At 40.6% G+C, this 21,320-nt stretch overlaps 1 protein-coding gene across 1 annotated transcript in view; it reads right to left on the reverse strand.

Annotated features, from left to right (window-relative positions):
* The window catches only part of INPP5F (inositol polyphosphate-5-phosphatase F), a 38,398-nt gene that overhangs the window by 8,949 nt on the left and 8,129 nt on the right, over window positions 1–21,320 (reverse strand). Inside the window, exons 2-13 of the mRNA XM_059476548.1 lie at window positions 16,840–16,920; window positions 10,269–10,405; window positions 9,450–9,578; window positions 8,660–8,827; window positions 8,240–8,296; window positions 6,794–6,992; window positions 6,041–6,220; window positions 5,603–5,670; window positions 5,037–5,161; window positions 3,654–3,731; window positions 2,792–2,912; window positions 371–499 (exon numbers count right to left, since the gene is read on the reverse strand). Of these exons, the coding sequence (XP_059332531.1) occupies window positions 371–499; window positions 2,792–2,912; window positions 3,654–3,731; window positions 5,037–5,161; window positions 5,603–5,670; window positions 6,041–6,220; window positions 6,794–6,992; window positions 8,240–8,296; window positions 8,660–8,827; window positions 9,450–9,578; window positions 10,269–10,405; window positions 16,840–16,920 (1,472 nt within the window). The remainder of the gene's footprint in view (window positions 1–370; window positions 500–2,791; window positions 2,913–3,653; window positions 3,732–5,036; window positions 5,162–5,602; window positions 5,671–6,040; window positions 6,221–6,793; window positions 6,993–8,239; window positions 8,297–8,659; window positions 8,828–9,449; window positions 9,579–10,268; window positions 10,406–16,839; window positions 16,921–21,320) is intronic.

A 21,320-nucleotide genomic window follows, 5' to 3' on the forward strand; every position in this document is an offset into this window, starting at 1 on the left:
CTGGCACTGCAGGAGGGCTGAGCCCCCCTGGCATGGGGCTGGGACACCCCCTGACACACAGGCTGTCATGTCTATTCTGACTCTCTCAGTGTTTTTTTTTGTTGTACTCTTGCATTTGTATTTTTAATTTTCCTAGTAAAGAACTCTTGTTCTGTTATTTCTATTCCTGTATCTTTGCCTGAGAGCCCCTTAATTTCAAAATCCTAATAATTCGGGGGGAGGGAGTTTAAATTTTCCATTCCAGGGGAGGCTCCTGCCCTCCTTAGCAGGAAACCCTTTCAAACCCAGACAATACCCCAGGGCTCTGCAGTGCACAGGAGCCCTGTAAGCCCAGGGTGGCATTGCTGGGGACAGTGAGGTTCCCCCTTACCTTCAGGGCCGCCGTGCCCGCGTACTGGCGGCTGATGGCATCGCCGTTGTTGGCCCACATGATCTGGTAGATCCTGTTGCACTTCACTGGCAGAGGCTGCTCTGGTGGCATCACACCCAGTTTTTTGAGCTGGAATTTGACATATGGGTTAATTCAGTGCCCAAAGTAAAAGTCATTCTCAGTGTCAGAGCTCGGTGAAGTAAATTGAAGCGTTTGCCAAGTGTTTAATTGTTAGATTTTGTATGATGGGGGGAGGAAGCCATTGTGCTGATTTGTCAGATTAAATTAATGAATTGGTGGTTTATTGCTTAACATCACATCACTGGAGGCAGCAGTAACATTAATTATGGATGTTAAGTCAATCATCATAAAAATTAGCTGAAGGAAAACAAGTTACTGTAGATTCTCAAGATACAGGAAAATTTTCAATAGAGAATCATCAAAAAACAGGCCTCACAATTTAAAAATAAACAAGTTGATATGTCTTCCATTGCAAAGGCATTCATGACCTCAAGGGTGTGAAAACAAATAAAACTAACTTCTTATGTTGGTTTATTATGAGGGCTTGCACATTTTGGACAGTTAATGTTTGTCACTGATACCAGAGTAAGATCTCTCCCTCTTAGAACACCCAGTCCTTCAGTTTTCCCCAGATAAGCCTTAGGTACAACATCAACATCAGGCTTTGTAAACATTGAGGGGGTAGAGCAGCACATACAACTGCAATGCAGTCAATAAATTATAGGGATAACTTGGAATAAATCATAGGAAAACTTCCATTTACAACTGAAACCAAATGCTGAAGCACTCTTTGCAAGTTAGATGAAAATTAACACAGAGCTGCTCATTAACTCTGAAAGCCCTTCAAGTTCCCAGATGAGAGAAAGCAGTGGTTGCAAGGAAGAGAAGTGGGAGGTACATGAGCCCTCAGTCCTTCACTCCATGCCACTGACCCTGCAATGCTCAGGGCATTTCTCAGTCATTAATGATTCCCAAGCACTTCAGCTCCAGGATGAGAATGATGCAGCACATCACAAGCTCACACTTCAGCAATGATTTAGCCTCTTCACAACAATCTGTAACACTCTTATTTTTCAAAGAATCGCCTTGGAACTCGAGAGTTACCCTGAATAGAAATCCTATTTTAAAATAATGACTGTGGGACTGCTGATCCCTCCCCTGCCCTCAGCACTCCTATGTCAGGAGTTCACAACAGCAGATCACAAAGAGGAACTGCCAGGTACAATGGCCAGATCCAGTCACTTTTCACCCTATTGAAGGACCCACTTCATCCCTTCTCCCTCACTTTAACCACAATCAGGTTTGCTCATTTTGGGCTGTGACTGGGGCTTTGGTGTTCCAGTTGCAGGACATTCAGTCTGCATTAGGTCTGTAGCAGTTCTGTGTCAGGGAACGGAGCCATCACTGAGCTTCTAGAAAACAAGGGAGGGCCAGAGCAAAGAGGAAAACTAAAGGAAAGTACTCTCAGTCTGCTTGGAAATCCCTCCTCTGCACAGGGAGAACTATTCCACAGCACAACAGTCACAACCATCGGGGCTATCTACATCATGAATTAATTGCTCCTCTACACACAGAAGGGACAACTCATCTCCCTACTTGCTGCATCACAGTATTTCACTTCAAAGCTCCTAAAATAGCACCCAACTTGTTAGATTTTAGTCCTTTAACATCATTTCAGTGAGGCACTTGGGGGAGAAGGTGTCATGTTTCTAAACTCTGTATTCCTACATAACTTAAACTGGAATTACTAAATCTAAACAAGACAATCCTCTCCAAGTTGTGGACAGTCAGTCCTTTTTGAAAGAGGACAGAAGGAGGCATCACTGTTCTGTAATTATTGCAAGTTTTGCATTTGTATATATTATTCCTCTTGGCTTCATGGCTTGTAGCCATGGTATTTTCTGAAAAATCCTTTCCTTAGGATTTTTTCTCCTGAGAAGCTGGGAGGCCTCAGGAACAAAATGCAAACAATGATTATCTGCTGCTGTGGAATGCAACAGGTGCATCTGTGATTGGTCTCATGTGGTTGTTTCTAATTAATGGCCAATCACAGTCAGCTGGCTCAGACTCTCTGAGAGTCACAAGCTTTTGTTATCATTCCATTCCTTTCCACTCCTTGCTAGCCTACTAATTAAATCCTTTCTTCTATAATTTAGTATAGTTTTAATATAATATAAATATCATAAAATAATAAATCAGCCTTCTGAAACATGGAGTCAGATCCTCATGTCTTCCCATGTCGGGGCTGCCTGCAAACTTCCACAACAGCTCTTCAAGTGTTTTGCACAGATTTTTTCGTAGAGGTCAGTTTGGCATTTTCCAAACACAGTGATTTCTCTGTGATCAGCAACGAAGGTGGGAGGCCCTCAGCCCTTGGCAGAGCCCCTCAGGTGTACGTGCCTGCTGCTCCATGACCACTCTGGCAATGGCAGCCTGCACCACGTTGGTGCGATCCAGGCAGTCCATGCAGTTCACCCGGAAAATCCCCTCCTGCTTGCAGATCACCCCAGCCTGGTCAACCCTGCCAACAGGGAGAGAACAAAAGCACACTGAGACACTGAAAATCCAGCGCAATTCATCAGCTGCTACAAACAGTAGAACATTTTACACATGGAGCACTGTTTATGGCTGCACTCACACCCCAGCCACACCCCACACTGAATTAACTCTTGTTCCCACTTATCCTCCTCCTTAATCTAGGATGGATATCAGACATAAATCCTACTGAGGCCACAAACTTCAGGTGCAATCAGATGCTGAATTCAACTCATGCATACATAATACAAACTTTCAAGAGCAAAGGGATTTCATTTCAAGAACAGAGAAGCCAATGATAATGACAGCAACACAGAACAATACAGAGCAACTGACTGAGGCTGCAACCACACTTGTTACCCAAATGTATGAACTTTAATCAGTCCAAACTAATCACTGTTTGCTGTCAGCAGTCAGGCTGCCATCCTAGGGCTTCTGGGTCAAATACAGAGTGTTTCACACTAAATGTGAGCGACCCTAAAAGTGTGAAATGCATAAATGCAATAAACCTCAGGCAGGAAACAGCACCTGAGAATTTCTGCCTTCACATGGGTAAAACACCAACACTTCAGAAGACAAAAACTCTGACAAAACAAGCTGGACACCAAAAGAGAAATATATAAAACATATTGGTTTGGAGAAAATTAAGGCCTCTGAATATCTACTCTTTGTTGGTGTTTTCCTCTACAGATATTCCCTACTAGTCTAAAAACAGTTAAGTACCTACCAGCACCACTTCATGTCAAGAATAATATCGTGAATGGCATCAGTCAGTGTTTGAACATTTTCAAATTTCATTCCTCGGCTGAAACACAAAATTTCACAAAAGTTAGTTTGAACTAGAGCAGCAACTTTACTGAAAAACTTTATCTTATTTGTACTGTTAACAAATATGGTGTTTTGGCTAAATGAGAGAGACAAACATTCCCTCCTGCAACAAGCTTTAATCAGGAGCCAAGATTCAGAGCTATTTTGCAGTACAGTTCAATGTCCAAATCCAAGGCAAGAGGTTAAAAGATCATTAAATTCTCAGGACTTTGCATTTTTTAATGCTGCTTCCATTAGGAACAGCAAGTGTGCAGCTATTCAGGCATGTGCAACATTCTGTTCTCATTTTAGTCTCAAGAAAAGTAACTACAGTAGATTTGGAAGTGGGATGGTGAGTCCTGCTTTGCCAGTGATTTTACAGACAAAACCACCTAGAGACACATCCCTCCTCCTCCCCCTACCACATCTGGTTATTTTTCAGGATTGTTCTCAATTCTCTCCTGCTCACAGTACAGGAACAGTCCTGGTCACTGCAGCTGTTTGTAGGAGAAAAGTGAATGAAGGAAAACAAAAATTCCTCTAAACAAAAGATTAATCATCAAATCAATCCAGGGTGCCAACAGTCCCACAGAACTCTCAAAGGCCAATACTGCTGAGAGGGGTTTCCCCCGCCACCACCCCCTCTGACAGTATCTGCTAATGCCATATTCAGTCAGCCAGTAATGCTCTCCCAGGCCAGCTGCAATCCCTAGATTAGGTTTGGAAGTGAAGATTAAACCACTTTAGACCCCACACAAATGCAGCCTGCTTGAGGGGAGCAGGAGAAAGACATGCCTGTGACAGATGACACGCTTGGGCATGTGAGCCTCAGAGGGCAGTCATGAAAACAGCAACTACTCACACTGGATTAAGAAAAAATCCCTGTATTTTATATTGAAATAACAGCATCAGGGTCCTGAAAGAACCCATTATGTTTTTATGGAAACAAACAAGAGAAACAGAAATAGAGAATTAAAAGCAAAATGCTACACAGCTTGAAAAAGCAGGTCAGCCACAGCTTTACACTCATGGCATGTTTAAGGAAACTCTTAAAATGTGGGACAATTAAGCTTTGCCCAATAAGTAACTGCATTTTTAACAGGTCAGGAACACAACATCACAAACAGCAGTGCTTGGTTACCCAAGCTTTAAGTTTTCTAGTGCTTTAGTTTAAAAACTGTATTGTTGTCTAAAAAACCAGTGTTTCATGCAGAAGTAGAAATAATGAGTCTTCTCCTCATTTATACTTGCCTTCATGGCAATAAAAAAAGATGCAAAGTGACACTTCCAAAGGGTTTCTTACCAGTGCTCATGGAAGTCAAATGAAACATAAGTCAGATTTGCATTGTTGTAGAGAAGAACTTGTTTAAGGTAAGCATCTCCAATAATCTTCTCTCTGCCTGTCTGGTCCACCAAGTTAATAATAACCTGTTCAAAAGTTTAATTATTTAACATTCATCATCTGCTACATAACTTGCTTAGATTTACACCATGCAATACCAAATAGCCCCAGAGTTAAAGATTCATAGCAATCTTGCTAAGTTACAACCTTTGATAGATTGTACCTAAGACAAATAAGCTCCCACAGTTCCTGCCTACACAAATTTAAATACAGAGAAGCTCTGAATGCATATGACAGGTATACAGAAATAAGTTTTAAACATTGCCATAAGTTATTCCTGGGTTTTACTGGTTATTTACAAGGCTATTTGAAAAACCTTAAGTATAATTCTATTCATGTACCAACCTTCCGATTGTCAACAAGCTTCTAAAAAACCCACAACACATCACCAAGAAAAACAACCTAAAAACATTAACTTTCAGCCCTTGCATTTTTATAAGATTACTCTTCTGTCATGTAGCACTCACCTGCTTTTTGTAATTTTTCAGCTGCTCTTCAAAGTGTGCACGAAAACAGGACACGGTTTCATTTTCACCTACAAGGCAGAGCAGTGTTAGACAGAAGCAGCCTGTTCAGCAATAAATCCTGTTTGATGTATTAAATCATGCCCAAATTTGTACTCTAAAAAACCAAGATACCTTAGCTTAAAGATAATAACACATAGTACAGAATTACTTTTATAGGTCTTTCATTAATTTGCTCAGCTTCAACATTGCTGTTATAAGCAAACACTTTCTTGAATTTTGCTGCATTTTGCTTTTTGTGCAGAGGAGATGAGACAAAAATTTAACTTTTAATAAGCCTGCTTCATCCTTCTACATATGCACCACACCCACATAAACATCTCCTCCAAAATAAGAGTTGCAGGGGGCCCTGATTTTAAGGTTTTTCACCTAAACACTTACTCTTGTCCAGCCGGGGCCGTGGGTTGTACCTGTATCCAACCTGGCTCCAGAAAACAGGCACAGAGCCTCGTGTTTGGATGTAGGAAAGGGTGTGATTGTGGACATGGATCAGCTGCTCTGTCTCAACATAATTTGCCACGTTTCCATTTTTATCAACACCTCTCCGCTTATACCGCATTCCTGGGGGAATGATGAGAACGGTCAAGTCACAATAAAGTATTTGCCTTAAGCACAAATTATTAATGTTGCTGGTTTTAACAATGCTAACCCCAAACAAGAGTTCTAGCCCAAATCCATGATCAATGGTAGAAGTCACTCCTATCCTAGTTCATTCCTCAAAAGTTATTTTGACTGCATGGATAAAGTTTATTTACTGATACACTATGAGCAGCAGAATGTAAGCTGACAGGACAGGGCAGATTAAAGTCACAAATACCTCTGGTCCATCTTAAAAGACACATTTCTTCCTGTTCTGTCACATTTAACACAAAGTTTTCCTTTAGTGCTCAGTATTTTCCATTAACCTAAAGGCCACTTTTACTGGCAGAGGCTCCACTTCTCACAGAGATCCCACAAGAGACCAGAGCTAACAAACATCTGAGTCCAAACAAGAAATACCATCTCCCACATTCAATCCTGAGCTTGGCAGAAAAAAGCAGCAAAGACTGAACAGCTCAGCACTGCCCAATTTCCCCAGCTGCATGCCCCTGCAGTGCTAGGAGCACCCCAGCAGCCTGCAGTGAGTTTGCCTACCAGCCCTGTGCCGACTCCGGCGGGAGATGAGCGCCACCAGGAACGTGGGGTGGATGTCATCCACACAGGAGCATTCCTGAGGAGGAGTTTCAGGGCTGCTCTTGTCATCATCAGAAGATTCACTGTAGTTTACTACCAGTTCTTCAATCTGCACAAATCCTTGAATGATGGGGATGATCCAGAAGTCCACTTCAGGATTCTGAAGGGTACAAAAAACATTTACTTTCCTGTTGGTCCAACATTAGCTACAATTGTTTCTGCCATTTCTCATGTTAACAAAGCATTTGCTTCACATGCTTTTCATGCTTTAATTTTTGCCATATCCTTATTTCTGTAAGAGATAGCAGCATTTTTCCTCCATCAGTCACAGGGCTTTTAAATCAGAAGAAAGAAAGCAATTTTTTTGACCTAGTTTCTGCTTTAAGGCAGTTTTAAAACCTCTGTGTGGACACATACTGTACCACCTTTACACAGGAAGGCAGATGTTAGCCTGTTTTCAGCAACACACAGTGTAACAGCCCCTTCATATGGGCTAATTTAGTCCTCAAGACAATTGGCTCATGGTTCTGCATCCTAAAACATTGATTTCTTAAACAGAATTGAGATCCAAATTCCCCACTAACTCAGGGTTGTCCATTAATATCTTATAACATGAAAAATACAACTCATTAAACTCCTGCATTACACATAACTTTCCACAGAGGACATAGGTTTACCCTGCTGTGACTCCATAACCGCTTGTTTATGTATAATTATCCATGAAAGAGGAGCAGGGCATAAGGCAAGATGCCTGCTGTCACCCCTAAGGAAAATTAGACTTGCCCTAAACTGGCACACAGAAGTTAACAACTTAGTCCTTGGTCTAGGAGGTTAATTTAAAATTATGGAAGGTCATATAATGAAGAAAGAGTGGTGGCTTGCTGTTTCTTTATGTGCTCATTTTCCAGGAAAATGTTTTATTTACTCTGGACAGATGTTCAGAACAACTTGTTCTACACTGTTTTTACACTGATCAGCTACTGTACTAAAGGAGACAAAACACCATCCTCCACTGTGGAGGGCCAAAATCTTATCTCAGGGAAACTCTGGAATTCAGTTATTTCTTTCCTGGCTCCTCCTCATTATCAAGTCCAGCTCTGTTCAGGGATAATCCATTTCACATAAAAACACAACTTTACCTTCGGAAATCAGCACAAACATATCACTCCAAGTTATTCTACACTGCTTTATTGTTTTAATGTTTTATTTCAGCTGAAGTTCCCTCCTTAGCAATGACCACAGGCTGGCTGGGGACAGAAGGCAGTGCCAGCTGCTCAGCTACAGAAGGCACAGCCCTCATCTGCCAAGCAGGCTTGTAACCAAACCTCTACAAGGCCTTAAACAAACATCTCAACTAAAAAGAACTAAAGAATTGTTCTCATAATACATCTTAAAAATATGACTCACATCAATGCTGATGAGATCTTCAATCATGTGCTTGTTCCAAAAGAATCTGTCATCCACCTGTTCAGAAGACAAAAGGGCAGTTTTTGCAGCATTACAAGTTAGGTTTGGCAATATCTGTGGGAAGGACACCAGAGTCCATCAGTTTATTCACCACACCTGCACAGACAATTCAGAGCTTTAAATAAAACACTTCAGTTCAGGTCATGCTGCTGCAGACTTTTGTTTCCTTGCACCTGAGCTGGTTACAGGACAAGGTGTTCAGCTGCTGTAAAATGTGACCAGCCAGGTTTGGAGCATGACCATTATTGGAAGCTCCTTCCCCAGGTGGAAGAAACAACACAAAAAACCACAAACAAATACAAATAACACAAACAAACACAAATAAAACAAACACAAACAAACACAAACCCAAGCACTCACTTTCCGCCACAGGGGCAGGCTGGTTTTCTCACAGGCACTCTGCCTCTGCACAGAATTTGTCAGGTCATAGCTCAGGCTGTAGTAAAAGGAGTCTGAATCCATGAACATCTTGAACAACTCCTCCAATAATCTCTTCTCCAGTCTCTCTTTCTCTTTGCTTTCTCTAATCTGAAAGAAAACAATGGCTCTCTTGTCTTTCTCTGTGAGTGAAAAAGATTCCAGTCCATTTTCCATTTCTAACCTTGGAGGACAAACACTTTCCCAGTGATGAGCAGGGTCTTAAAATTCCCAGCAAAGAAAAACACAAGAGACAGCAGCCTGAGAAACATAATTCTAATTTTAATAACTATTGTTTTGACTTCCTAATCCAAGCCATTCTTGGTTTAAAGCAGTTAGATGAGATTGATTGGTGTTCTGAGGAACCAGGCACCAAATTCTGTGTCCAATTCTCTATTATAAGAGATACTTATGCAAAGAAATTTCTAGAAGTTTAGAACCTCACTAGAAGCTAATCCTAGTAAAAAAGAACTCTATTAGCAATTCTGCCAAAATTATATAATTACAAAATGAAAAAAAAATCACAGAAGAGCCACAGTTAAGTAATCAAAAAAATTAAACTGGGCATCAAGAGAATAGCTCTACATTCTGCAATTTTTTAAAAGTCTTTGAGAATAGCTCTACATTCTGCAATTTTTTAAAAGTCTTTGTATTCCATTTGATCATCCATCAAAACTTTTGAATTATAAACTCAATATTTTGGAACAAAGAATGAAACAGTAGAAAGCTTTACCTTCTTTTTATTTGGAGCAGACACATTAGATTTAATTTGAGTAAGAGTCTTCAGCAGGAATTTTGTATCATCTGGGGACTGTGTTATCTTCTCTGGCTTGTTTATCCCAAAATGGTGCTTTTTACAAAGCTAAAATAATGACATTGAATTAAAGCCAACATTTAAATACTCTTTAGAAAGGTCAAAGAAAACTGAAAGTCTACAAAAGCAAGATTTTGATGTCCACAGACCTAGGAGAGACACAGAAACAGAGAGGGAACATGCAGGTTTCCATCTACACCCTAATTCTCACTCTTATAATAAAAGGCATTTTCTCCTGCGATTGTGAGACTCTGCCTGAATTTGACATGACTTGAGTACCCAGACCCACCCCAACTTCCCACTCAAATTAAATTAGCACTACTCAGTTTTATTTTTATTTTTGTTCCTTTATCCATTCTCTTTTGGGGAAAAAAAGTGCAACATTTTAATTAAGGGTTTCCCTTCAAGTCAAGTTATAGAATTAAGATTCCAAAATGGGATGAAAGCAAGAGAATGCATTAAAAAATATACTTGCTCCTGGCTCAGTTTATCTTATTCTTGTGTGGTATTCCCAATGATCTTTATGAAATTTAGGTATTATGTTGTTGCAATTTCCCTTGCCAGCAGAACTTGTGATTTCTGTTTAAAAAAATATTTTTAATAAAAGAAATAGCATTTTAAAAAGCACAAAATATTCAAGATGTTTGCTTATACCAGGACAAAGAGACAAGAGGCATTTGAGTTTAATTTCACTGAAGCAGGAGGGGAACAGTCAGATCTCCTTGAGGGTGGCCATACCTCCAGCTCCAGATCCTGAGGTTCTGTCTCAGACAGTGGAATCACTGCAATCTTGGTTATTTTGCACACCTCATGATCTCCTGGAAGTTTGCCAATCAGCGCTTTCTGACGAATTAAAAGCAGCCACCATGGTAAATCTGGGGAAAAAAAGAGATCAGTAGATGCTTTTATTTGTTTTGTCAGGAATTTATTTTTATTAGTGTGCCAGAAATCATTTGACTAGAAGAACCCAGTGAATGATGATTTGTTATTGTTGTGTTTTGTTATTATGCATTGCAGTAAAATTTTAAAAATACTTTAAAATATTTATTCAGTCTCTAATATAACAAGGAGATTAACTATTTCACAAACTTACATTAAAGTAACCCCTGCTTCACCTATAGGAATTAACAATCTCTAGGCTGATGCACATTCCCACTGATGGCAGCACAATTTCTGGACAGCTGGAGCTCAAACAGCAAGTTAAGAATTTCCCTTTGTGCCTCCTGTCATGTAGCAAACAAGACAGACACAGGTAACACCTGATTGCAAGATTCATGAGTGAAGAAATCTGATGAGCAAACAGGGACTGCACCACATAAAGTAGTTTACATTTGTTTAAAAGCTCATGACATCATTCCTGAAGGGCATAAAGTGGTGGAGAAATTAGTGAGATAAAAATTAATGAAGATATTGGTGACAGGTGCATTCCATGCACACATCCAGCCTCCAGCACTTGCAGCTATAGCACCCACAATTTAATAAGACAGGGAAACACAGCAAACATTCCCACTGACTGCTGAGGAGTGCCTGGACATTCCCAGATTTCAATCCCTTGGCTAGAGCAGGAATTGTGTGCTGGGCTTTTAGCAGCCAACAGCAAAAGTTCTGTCAAGGGAGACGGAAAAGGCAGAGAAAGTCCTAGAGACAAACATAGACACTCACTACTTCTCCCAGCTGAGAAGGAGCCAACTGAGTTCAGCTGAAAAGGTGACATAAAGACATAAAAAGCCTGCTGTGATAGACTTAAATATGCTCCCACACTTGCGATGGCAGAATGCGTCATGTATTGTGCCTCTGAATACCATACACAGCCTTTGAAAAATCTATAGCAAATACAAACCCTGTTCTCCTTGCTCAGTAAATTCTAAACAGTATTTTATCCTCTGAATGCTTAAGAAAAACACAGAAAACCCCAGCAGTTCCTTTTATCTAAAGAACGGGAATAGTCACTGCCAACTGTGTGCTGTGACACTGCACTCCCCCCTTGCATTCTGCATTACTGCTTCAAAAAAGAGATATGTTTGTGTTAGCTATTAAGAAGCCTTTCAAAATTTCATAACTACAGACAGGCTGTGAGAGCCAGAGGGTGCCTCCCAAAAAGGCAGGAGGGGAAGGGGAATGAAGACAGGCAGCACTTCTTTAATGTGCACGGTCCTGCAAAGGGAGCCCTGAGCTGCACCTGAGCCCTGCAGCAGAATCTGAATCTCTGCAGGATCACAGACACCTCAGGTCAGGAGGGAGCTCAGGGTGCCACCCTGATGGAGCAGAGTCAGCCCTGAGGCTGGAGCAGGGACAGGAACAATCCAAGCTGTCACACAAGCACAGTCTCCTAAAACTGGCCACAGGACACCAGACCAAGAGAGGAGAATGACAGCAAATGCCACTCAGTGATCGCCAGTGCCCAGCAGGGCTGGAGCAGCTCCTCTGTGCATTTGTGGGAACATGCCTTGGAGAACCCCTGCCCTTGCCCCAGCAGCCATGGGCAAAAGGAAGCTGAGAAAAATGACAGATTTTATGTAACAGCAAGAAGACCAATGAACAGATTAAAAAAATCCTTTTGCAAAGGAAAAACCAAAATGCTGCCAAACCCACCAGCAGCACACAGCGATGCCTATCAGTTCATCTGAAAAGATCTACCCTTTCTGTGCTGATTTCCAGCAGGAAAACCCAGCAGTGTCTGAAAGCCAGGGCAATCCAAGCTTTCACAAGGCATCCAGAGTCCTGTAATCTCATCTATTCCCACCTGCAGAAGGCTGGCCACACAATTTACTTTTAGGAGATTACCAATGTATGTCAACAAACAAACCAGACATTCTAACAAAGGCAACCATCTAGAGCTCCAGTGAATTAATCAGTAGGGTTCTACTGGACATTAGTATAAGCAAACGCATTTCTGAGCAGATACACCACAGTAAAAAACTGGGAAAGCAAAAATCTCTGCCCAATCTTCCCTCTACCTATATTAACAAATCCTGTTAGCTGTAAACAAGAACTTAAGAGCTTTATACAGATAAGTGAGTTGAGTATCCTTTCATCATTTTTAAAAAGGCACTGAAATGTCATCTTGGTGTACACAGCAAAATTCTTTGTATTACAGCCAGAGCCACAGAACATTGAAAGAAAACAGGAATTCCCCAGCAGATCAAAAGTAAACAGTCAGGAAGTAATTATGCAGATAAAGTATGCCCTGAAGTAAAAGCTTCAACAATAACCCTAAAAGCAGCACATTATAATAGCCAGCAACACCTAAATAACTGAATCTCTAAATATAGAGAAAGTGCTTCTGCAGTCAGGAGGAAAAAAGCAGTTCCACAGATTAGTGACTGCCTGCTCAATGTGTGAGGCATGGTGTGCACTGCACAACAGGACAGCTGCATGCCACCCCAGAAAAGTGCACTTTTCAAGTCATCTCTCAGGATATAATGTTCATTTTCAGTGTTTTATGAACTAAGGCAGAGCAGATGGTGACAACTAGTTTGAAGTATTGCATCCAAAGGAAGCTATTACCTCTCATTCCTCAGGAAAATGGAAATTTACTCCTCTGTTGTTCCAACACCGTCAGCACAACTCTGCTGTTTTTCTCTAACACATCCCTAACAATCTAGCATTTATTTTCCCCCAAATGCTTCTGCAGTAACTTTTCATAAACTGTACATGAGTTTATTACAAATGCTGCTTTCTGCAAGGATTTTCATTTTAGCCAAGAAATTCTACACCACCAATTTCATACTTTTTGTTACTTGAACAACTTCAAAATTGGCTGCATGCAAAAAGAATGCTTTGGGTTGTTGACTGTATGAAATTCAGTTATATCTCAGTGAGGAGATTTCAGAGCAGCCTGTAGTTTCTATCAAGATTCAGAGGCACGCAAACAAAAGAAAGCTGGGGATAAGGAAGGAAGAACTCCCTGTTTACAGAGCCTGTGGACTCTTGCCAGCAGCATTTAACCTGGATCTTAATTAACCAGCACTGGAACACTCCAAATTAATCCAAGTAAAGACAGGGGTGTGCTTTGACCAAGAAACACAAGAACCTGTGGCAGAAATGAATGTGTTAATTGGTAATTGCTGGAACTAGTTAGGAAATCCAGCTTTGGTTATAGTCAGTATACTGGACAACAAAATTAAATTCTATAAAGTAGATCCTTTATGCAAGAGATGTGTTTGCCTCTATATGGGAAGATTATGCAAAGACAATTTTAACTGTGCATCTTACCAAGAAAATGAGCAATGATCTGTTGCAGTAACATCTCCACAAAACATCCTAAAATCCTTTTCCTTTTATTCCCATTGTTACTCTGCATTTTCTTACAAGTTCTTTTGGGATGGGCCAGATAATGGTAAGCAATTCTATTCTTACATTCTGATATTCAACCAATGTTTTATTGTTTGGGTTTGAGTTCCCCCCACACACAAAAAAATAAAGTATCTGAATGTTTAAGAAAATTCACTTTGGGGAAGAACAAAACATTGCTTTAAATAGATTTGAATCTCAAATATAAGTGTACAATTATCTTCAGAGGTACAACTGGCCCCTCATGTCAAAAATTCTTCAAAGAATTAAAAAATAAACCATGTAATATCGGCTAGCTGGTTTCCATGAGACAGCTTCCCTGTCACAGCAGCTTTCCTACAAATTCTCCTGTATGAGGCAAGCAATAAAACCAGCAAGATTAAGAGTAAATTAAAACCCATTCCTAGTTATAGCTCATTGGCAAGGGTACTCCAATGCTAAATTACAGACAGCCCATGACTGATTACAGGGACATTTCAAGGTCACCTTAGACAATTCCAGCATTCCTGCAATAAACAAATCCTTCAAGAACACATGAGAATCTATGTGCAAGACATTCAAGTGCATACAGGCTTTGCCACAGCTCTAGAGTGCACTGGTAGCAACTCCAATCCTTAAAAAGGCATTTGAAGTTCTTAAGTCTTTTTTTGTGTGCCAAGGATTTTTAAAACCTCTTTTCAACCATAACTGGTAACAAGATTCTGAGCAGGACATGCCCAAATTCACCAAATGAGCTTCAAACTAATTTTTCTGATCCTGATAACCTAGGGGCAGGGGACAAGAAATCAGAGCAGCAAGTCCTCCTGTTGCAGGTCAGGCATTTCACCCAGCTCCTGCAGCAGAGTTCTCCTGCTGAGCCTGGACAGAACCATCCAGCAATGTTAAATATTTATACAACTTCTGCTGATAAAGTTTCCAGGTGACAAAGATTGATACAAGAATAAGTAATGAAGACAGGTTTCTGTTACAGACTGCTAGATGATTCAGCCTGAGGATAACATCAAGCTACACTGGAATATGACCAAGTTCATTGAAAATAGCAGGTTTGAGGAGAGCTGTGTGAGACAGCTCAGTCAGCCCTCTCCTTGTCACTGCAGCCTGATGGATGACACTCATCAGGAAATGGCAGCAAATTCCAGGAGCTCTCAAAATAAAAGGATAAATAGCTGGAGGCTGTCTTCCTTTAGCCATTTAATAGTAGAAAACAAGACACCACTTATAGGAGAGTTGCATCACTAAATACCAGAGTATCTACAACAAAAAGGATGAACAGTTTGTGATGGTGGCAGCTGACCAAGGCAGAGACAAAAGGAAACACTTCCACTGACCTAAGGAGAAGCTGAGTGGAATGCCTGGATGAGCTTAATTGATTCAGGAGCTCTATAGGACACATGGAAAGAAGAGATATCAGGCTTATTACCTGATAATCTTAATTTACCTGACAACAGCAAGATGACACCTGTTGAAGTATCACACTCTGGGGAAAGTTTCACCTCAGATTTCATAAGCAGAGGAAGCAGCTCACAATAAAGACACATGCAAAGATCTTTAGTTGCCACAACACACTAAAAAACCTTCCAGAAAGCATTTGAAGTCTCCCTTTTCAAAGGCTTTTATAACTAGACTCCCTAGAGAGAAGGGGGGAAGGCTTTTGTGTACTCAAGGGCCTGGTTTTAAAACACCACACCCCACACAAACACAAAAACATGTGTCAAAACCAACCACTGAGCACTTTCCCACAGCAGAAAAAGGTCATTACTGGAGTTTAGCCATCATTCATCATGGACAGCACATGCTGACCAGCACAACCTGGATGAAGAGAAGAGAAATGAGATGGCAGAGTCTGAACCACTTCATGGCACCAGATCTGAAAAAGGGTGGCTGAATAAATCTGGAGAATGAGCACAGACAGAAATATCAGGTGAACTCAAAGAAGATGAAGTGATGTGACTAGAAGGAGGACATAACCAGAACTTCATGGAGAGGTGAAGTTCTGAGCTATTACTCCCAGAAACAGGACCAGGGCTCACAGTATCTATGGAGCCACCCCCAATAACTCCTAGGATTTATGTGCCCGACACTCATGCCAGAGTGTCCCAGTCCCTGCTCTCCATCCCATCATTGCCATCCTGAGCAATCTGTTTCTATTCAAGGCACCACAAACATCTGATCCATTTCAGCACTTAATCCATCCTGCCCTCCTGGAACACACTTGAAACTTTACCTGTATTGATCATATTGCCAGGCACTACTTTAAATGCAGGTGTAGGCACTCACAAAAACAATGGCACCCAGCAAGGGTTTGTGACCACCTCTCCTACCTGCCACAGCTCTACTGGCACAGCTGTCTTCGTGGACAAAGCTGGTATAAATCAAAATTAATACTTGTTATGGCTACTGGAATTTGCAGCTGATAAAGCAAAAGGAGTAGTGAGTTTATTTTACAGGAAAACATTACTACTATCAGTTAGAGACAAGCTTATCATTAAAATAACAATGAATTCTACACCTGCTTGAGTTTTATAGCTCTGTCATTTAACTGCAAGCAAGTTTAAGTGTTCCTCTTGCTTCCAAAAATTCCTCTACCAAGACAGCAATAATTCTTCAGGTTTTTATATAGCATTGAGAATTCAAGCCTTACACTTTTGTGAAAGTTTCCTTCATTAGTTTTTGCACTGTACCACAGGAGAACAACAGGAATCTCCTTGAAAGGATTATTCCAAAAGATTTAGGAATTTTATAAATCTCACATGGAGATTCAGATAGAACTTCAAATACAAGTTTCTACTATTTGTGAATGCAGGTCTCCATTTTTACAAGACAGTGCCAAACCACAACACATTCACTGGAGAGCAGAGTGAATTTGCATGTGCAGCTGTAACAGAACCACCTTGACAAGTCCATTCGGGGAGTCCAAAGAACCCCCCACTGCTCCATTGGAGCTATGCAGTATCATTTGTAATATCCCAGAGCTTCAGCAGTAAACAAATAAAAACCCCATCAGAAGAGAACATACCTGTATGAAGCTGGACTTTCCCAATGACTCCCTCTACCAGGCCCAGACAAATGGGGTTCCAAGCCAAAAGAAGATCAGTGGCTGCAAAAAAAGAACAAAGCTTCTGTTTTTAAATAGTAAACCAAACAGGACAATTAAATTGAACAGTCCCCCTCTCCACTTTCCCCACCTTAGAGGGTAGAAAATGTAAAATAATTCCAGCAATAATGAGATTATGTACATGTCCATTTTTGCTTGGTAGGAAAAAATGACTAAATTTTCAACATAAAGCCCTACCACAGATATTTTCCACATTTTTGAGGGGGGAAAGTAGCTTTAGGCAGCAGTGATTAAATTTAATGGAGGCTTAATTCTTCTTGTATCCACTAAAATTTTTAATGTAAGCAAAATTTTACTGGCTGTAGTGAAACTGAATAGAGGTCACTGAGTTACCAGCACAGCCTCAAAACCCAGCAGATGTTGACTTTCACCCCCAGCTCCCTCCCATTTGTATCCAATTACTATGACTTTCACATCCTCTTTCTATAAACACACACACACAGACGCTTCCCCTTCTGTGAAAACACTCTCCACAAGCACATGGAATATCAAAGCACACAAAGACAAGGTTTAGGTTTCTGGTCTTAACAAATTCCAGAGAACCACATAGGAAGTAGAAGAGAAAGCGGGAAGAAAATGAGTTTCTAACTGTGGTGCAGTACCTGTTCAAGGATTTGAGAGTGGGGGAAAGAGGGAAATTCCTAATTCAAATCTTTAGAGTGAAAACAAATACTTCAGAGCAAATATCTGTGTAGGAGAGAAAAATCTCAAAGGAGAAGTAGTTTTTCTATACTATGAAGAACAAGCTTGTTATTATTTACCAAAATACACTTGTTCCAAGGTAAAAGAACTTCTCCAGGTTTAACATCCAGACAAGCTGAATATCTTAGCTATTGGTGTAAGTGGATGAATGTTTGAAAGAACAAACTCACAAAAGAGTACAAATCATGTACACAAACACTTTATCTACAACACCTTCATTTCTGCTTGTAAATCTGAGATTTGCAGGTGACAACTGACAGTATGATTTTTTTTTTACATAGTCATTTTAGAACACTGAATCCTCCTTAAAACATTTGTAATTGAGGCCTTGATATTCCAATAACACACATTGTTTTCCCAGCTTCCAGCATAACATTTAATAATACAAGATTCAGCTAATTTCCTCATTAAATAGAAGCATTTCCATGAGCTGCAGCAGAAATGGTTGCAGCCAGGGTAGATCTGGAATAAACTCATTAAATGGGATGGATCACACGTGCCTGGACACAGACAAGCAAGAACTAAAAGCCCACAGCAGCAGAATTTAAAGCAATGTTTGCAGCAGCATGCAGGGCTGCAATTAATATGTGCAATAACCACACTGGAGCAAATTCCTGTTTCTTCCTTTCCCTGGAGACTTGAGCTGCACAGAACCTCACGGCAGAATAAAATGAGCTTCCCAGGGAGACTGACACAGCTGAGCATCAGGAAATCAGTGGCAGTGGGTGTGACAGGTTTGACGTGCCCTCAATCCCTGCTGGAGCACCTGAACACATCTTGTATCCTCCTGGCAGATCTGTGCTCCTACAAAACGAGTCCAGAACAGCCTGAGCTCAGTTTCACTCCAAATAACCCACAGGAGAATCTGTGCTGAGTGGGAAACCTGCACTGGCAGCAGAGAGGAATGCAGGCAGCCTTCCTCACTCCCAAACCTTCCACCTTCATTCCCAGATTTGTCTGAACCCTGGGACTCTTCTACAGCTGCACTGTCTCACACCTCATCTACTTATTTCATCTACTTATTGCTCTCTTTGTAATTAGCCTTAAATTCATACTTCCACCTGCCAGTGGTATCAAGCAGCAAACAAAGCCAGACACAGGAGGAATTTAGAGAACCAAATCACTGAAGGTTTACCATGGCTACCATAAGCTTGGTAATCTAGAACACATTCTGTGTCCTTCTAAAACTCTGATTTCCTGCTGTGATAAAGTATTAGCAAGAATACCTCACTTGCTATCCAGAGCCTTCCTCTAGGAGTTTACAAGAGATAAAAAAATGAGGAAACAAGATTTTGTTTTAATTAGAGGAATAAGGAAACAAAATTTTAGAACTGCTTGTAAGAGGACATAAGAAAATAGAAGCCTGCTACAGGAATTCTCCTACCCAGCAGCAGAGACACAATGAGAAATAGCTCTAAACTTTAGGTACAGACAAGCTTTGGAAAAGAAGATAATGCATTTGGAATCAAATATTCCACTCTGGAATATCTGGAGTGCAAATATTCCACTTTCAGAGTTTAAAGGCAGCAAATACAGACCCACCAGCACTGGCTCTCAGGTCAGTGTCATTATCAAGCTACTCATGGTAAAGGCTGACTGCCTGAAGAAAATTTTCCATGGGGAAGGCAGGGCATAGAGGAAAAAAAGACATATTTAGCAATATAAAAGAGGATTACCATGTTTTTCTCAGTGTCCAAGAAAACCTAGATGCAAAGAAGCCTTACAGGAGCAATGCTTGGAGGCTGTGAAAAAACACCACTTGTGGAATCACATTGACTTCCTTTTGGTGACAGCATCACTAAATTTGGTTTTCTTACACTATTTCTAGATAATATTTTATAGGAAAGTATGTGTGACAGCACAGAGGCAAGGCAATTGATTTGGGTTTTTTAACTAAATAAAGCATATCTGGTTCCAACCTGATGAGAACTTTGTTATTGGTTAGAATTCAGTTTCCTGTGTGACAACCATATCTCAGCTCAGAGCCAACACCCAACCATGCTGAATAAATATCATTACAGAAAATGCCAATATGAACCTCTAGCTCCAATGAGTGCACTCTGGAAATAAGAGATGGATGAACCAAACAAAATAAAGGTTTAAATATAATTTCCCCAGCCATCCCCAAAGATGAGCTTTCATGCTGAGTGCACTCCTGTTCACTCTGTATAGGAAAAAGTTGCCTTCAACTTTTGTCTAACACTAAAATTGAGCAAGACTGTTTCCTTGCAGCCATTTGGTAAAACTGGCAGCAGCAATCTCCAGTCACTATCTTCCATCTTTGAAATTATAACCACTCTATATTTAAAATCATTACATAAGCAAAGATTCAGAGATCCAAAAATGTTAACTGCAAGCCTGCAGGATATAAGTATTGAACTGTATTATATTTTACAGAGTTTAAGAGGCAGCCTAAGATGATACAGTGATACAGGCTACAGAAGGTATCCACATCCTTTTAAAGTCATAAAAATAACCATACAAAACAAAACTGAAAATGTTCAAAGTTTTCAGACAGTATACATGAGACCTGGCCACACGTGACTGCTGAATGCTGAAAGAACTCATGACAAGTTTGATTCTTTTTTCTTTTTTTAAAGAAATGCCTGTCAGTAAGAATTAATCACCACAAGGCTCTGTCAAAGGAAACTCTGAACTTTCCTTACAGACAAAACAGACAATGTTTTGAGATATAATGTGAACTCAACTCATCAATAGTCACTCTTGTTTCCCCACACAAACTTCACTTCCTATAAATGTCATACAGTCTTCCTTTAAACCTCACAGAGCCAGGAATAAAGACTTCTCAACTTTAAACAGCAACACAGGGATGCTGAAACAGACTTCTTCCAGAATTGTGCTGATGATAAAAGAGCAGTGCCAAAACAGTCATCGTCAATGACAGCAGAGAGTCCAGAAAGAATCACTGTGAGCAGTGAGAGGAGTCCCAGGGAAGATCTTCCCTGGCTTGAGGAATTCTCTGCTGCCCTCAATGTGTTTAAATTTGAGAGAAGTGCCAGTGTTTGACAGGTCTTAACACTGAAGGATACACTTGCTCACCAGACTTCCATCCTGGAGTACAAAATTGCTCATTCTTTCTTTCCCTCATCCTATTAAATAAATTCAAGCTCCTGAAACAAATGTTGGGGTTTTGTGCTGATTCCTGTCAGAGATAAATGACCACTGCAATGCATTTACCATTCACAGTGATTGTACCAGCATTCAGAAGTTCTGTCACAAATTCAGAACAAAACCAGCTTTGATGTGATTGACTTCCACCACCACCACCCTCAGAGCTCACCAACAGCACACAGAGCCTGCAGCACCAGATAAAGTTTCTTTAATTCTCTTTAATTCTTTGTGTTTCACACATATAACCCTGATAAAGGTGATACAAAAGCAACTTAGAAGAGCATCAAAACCCAAAACTGCTTTCTGGCTCTGTCTGCAGTCTACTACCAGCTGAGCTGATCCAAGGTCAGGCACAAACTCTGATCAGAAAACAAACCACTGCTTTGGGATAAACCACTTGCTCAACACAGAATGGCTGGAGGCAAGGCTGGCAGCTTCCTTTGGAGAAGGCAGAAGAAAAGAAGATTTAATTAGTTATCATTTGAATCCAGCCCATACTGCCTGGTTCAATCCATGGAGTAGCTGTAATTATGTTTTCCAATTCTGCT

Source organism: Ammospiza nelsoni, chromosome 8 (assembly GCF_027579445.1).
Source record: "Ammospiza nelsoni isolate bAmmNel1 chromosome 8, bAmmNel1.pri, whole genome shotgun sequence".
Taxonomy (NCBI): domain Eukaryota; kingdom Metazoa; phylum Chordata; class Aves; order Passeriformes; family Passerellidae; genus Ammospiza; species Ammospiza nelsoni.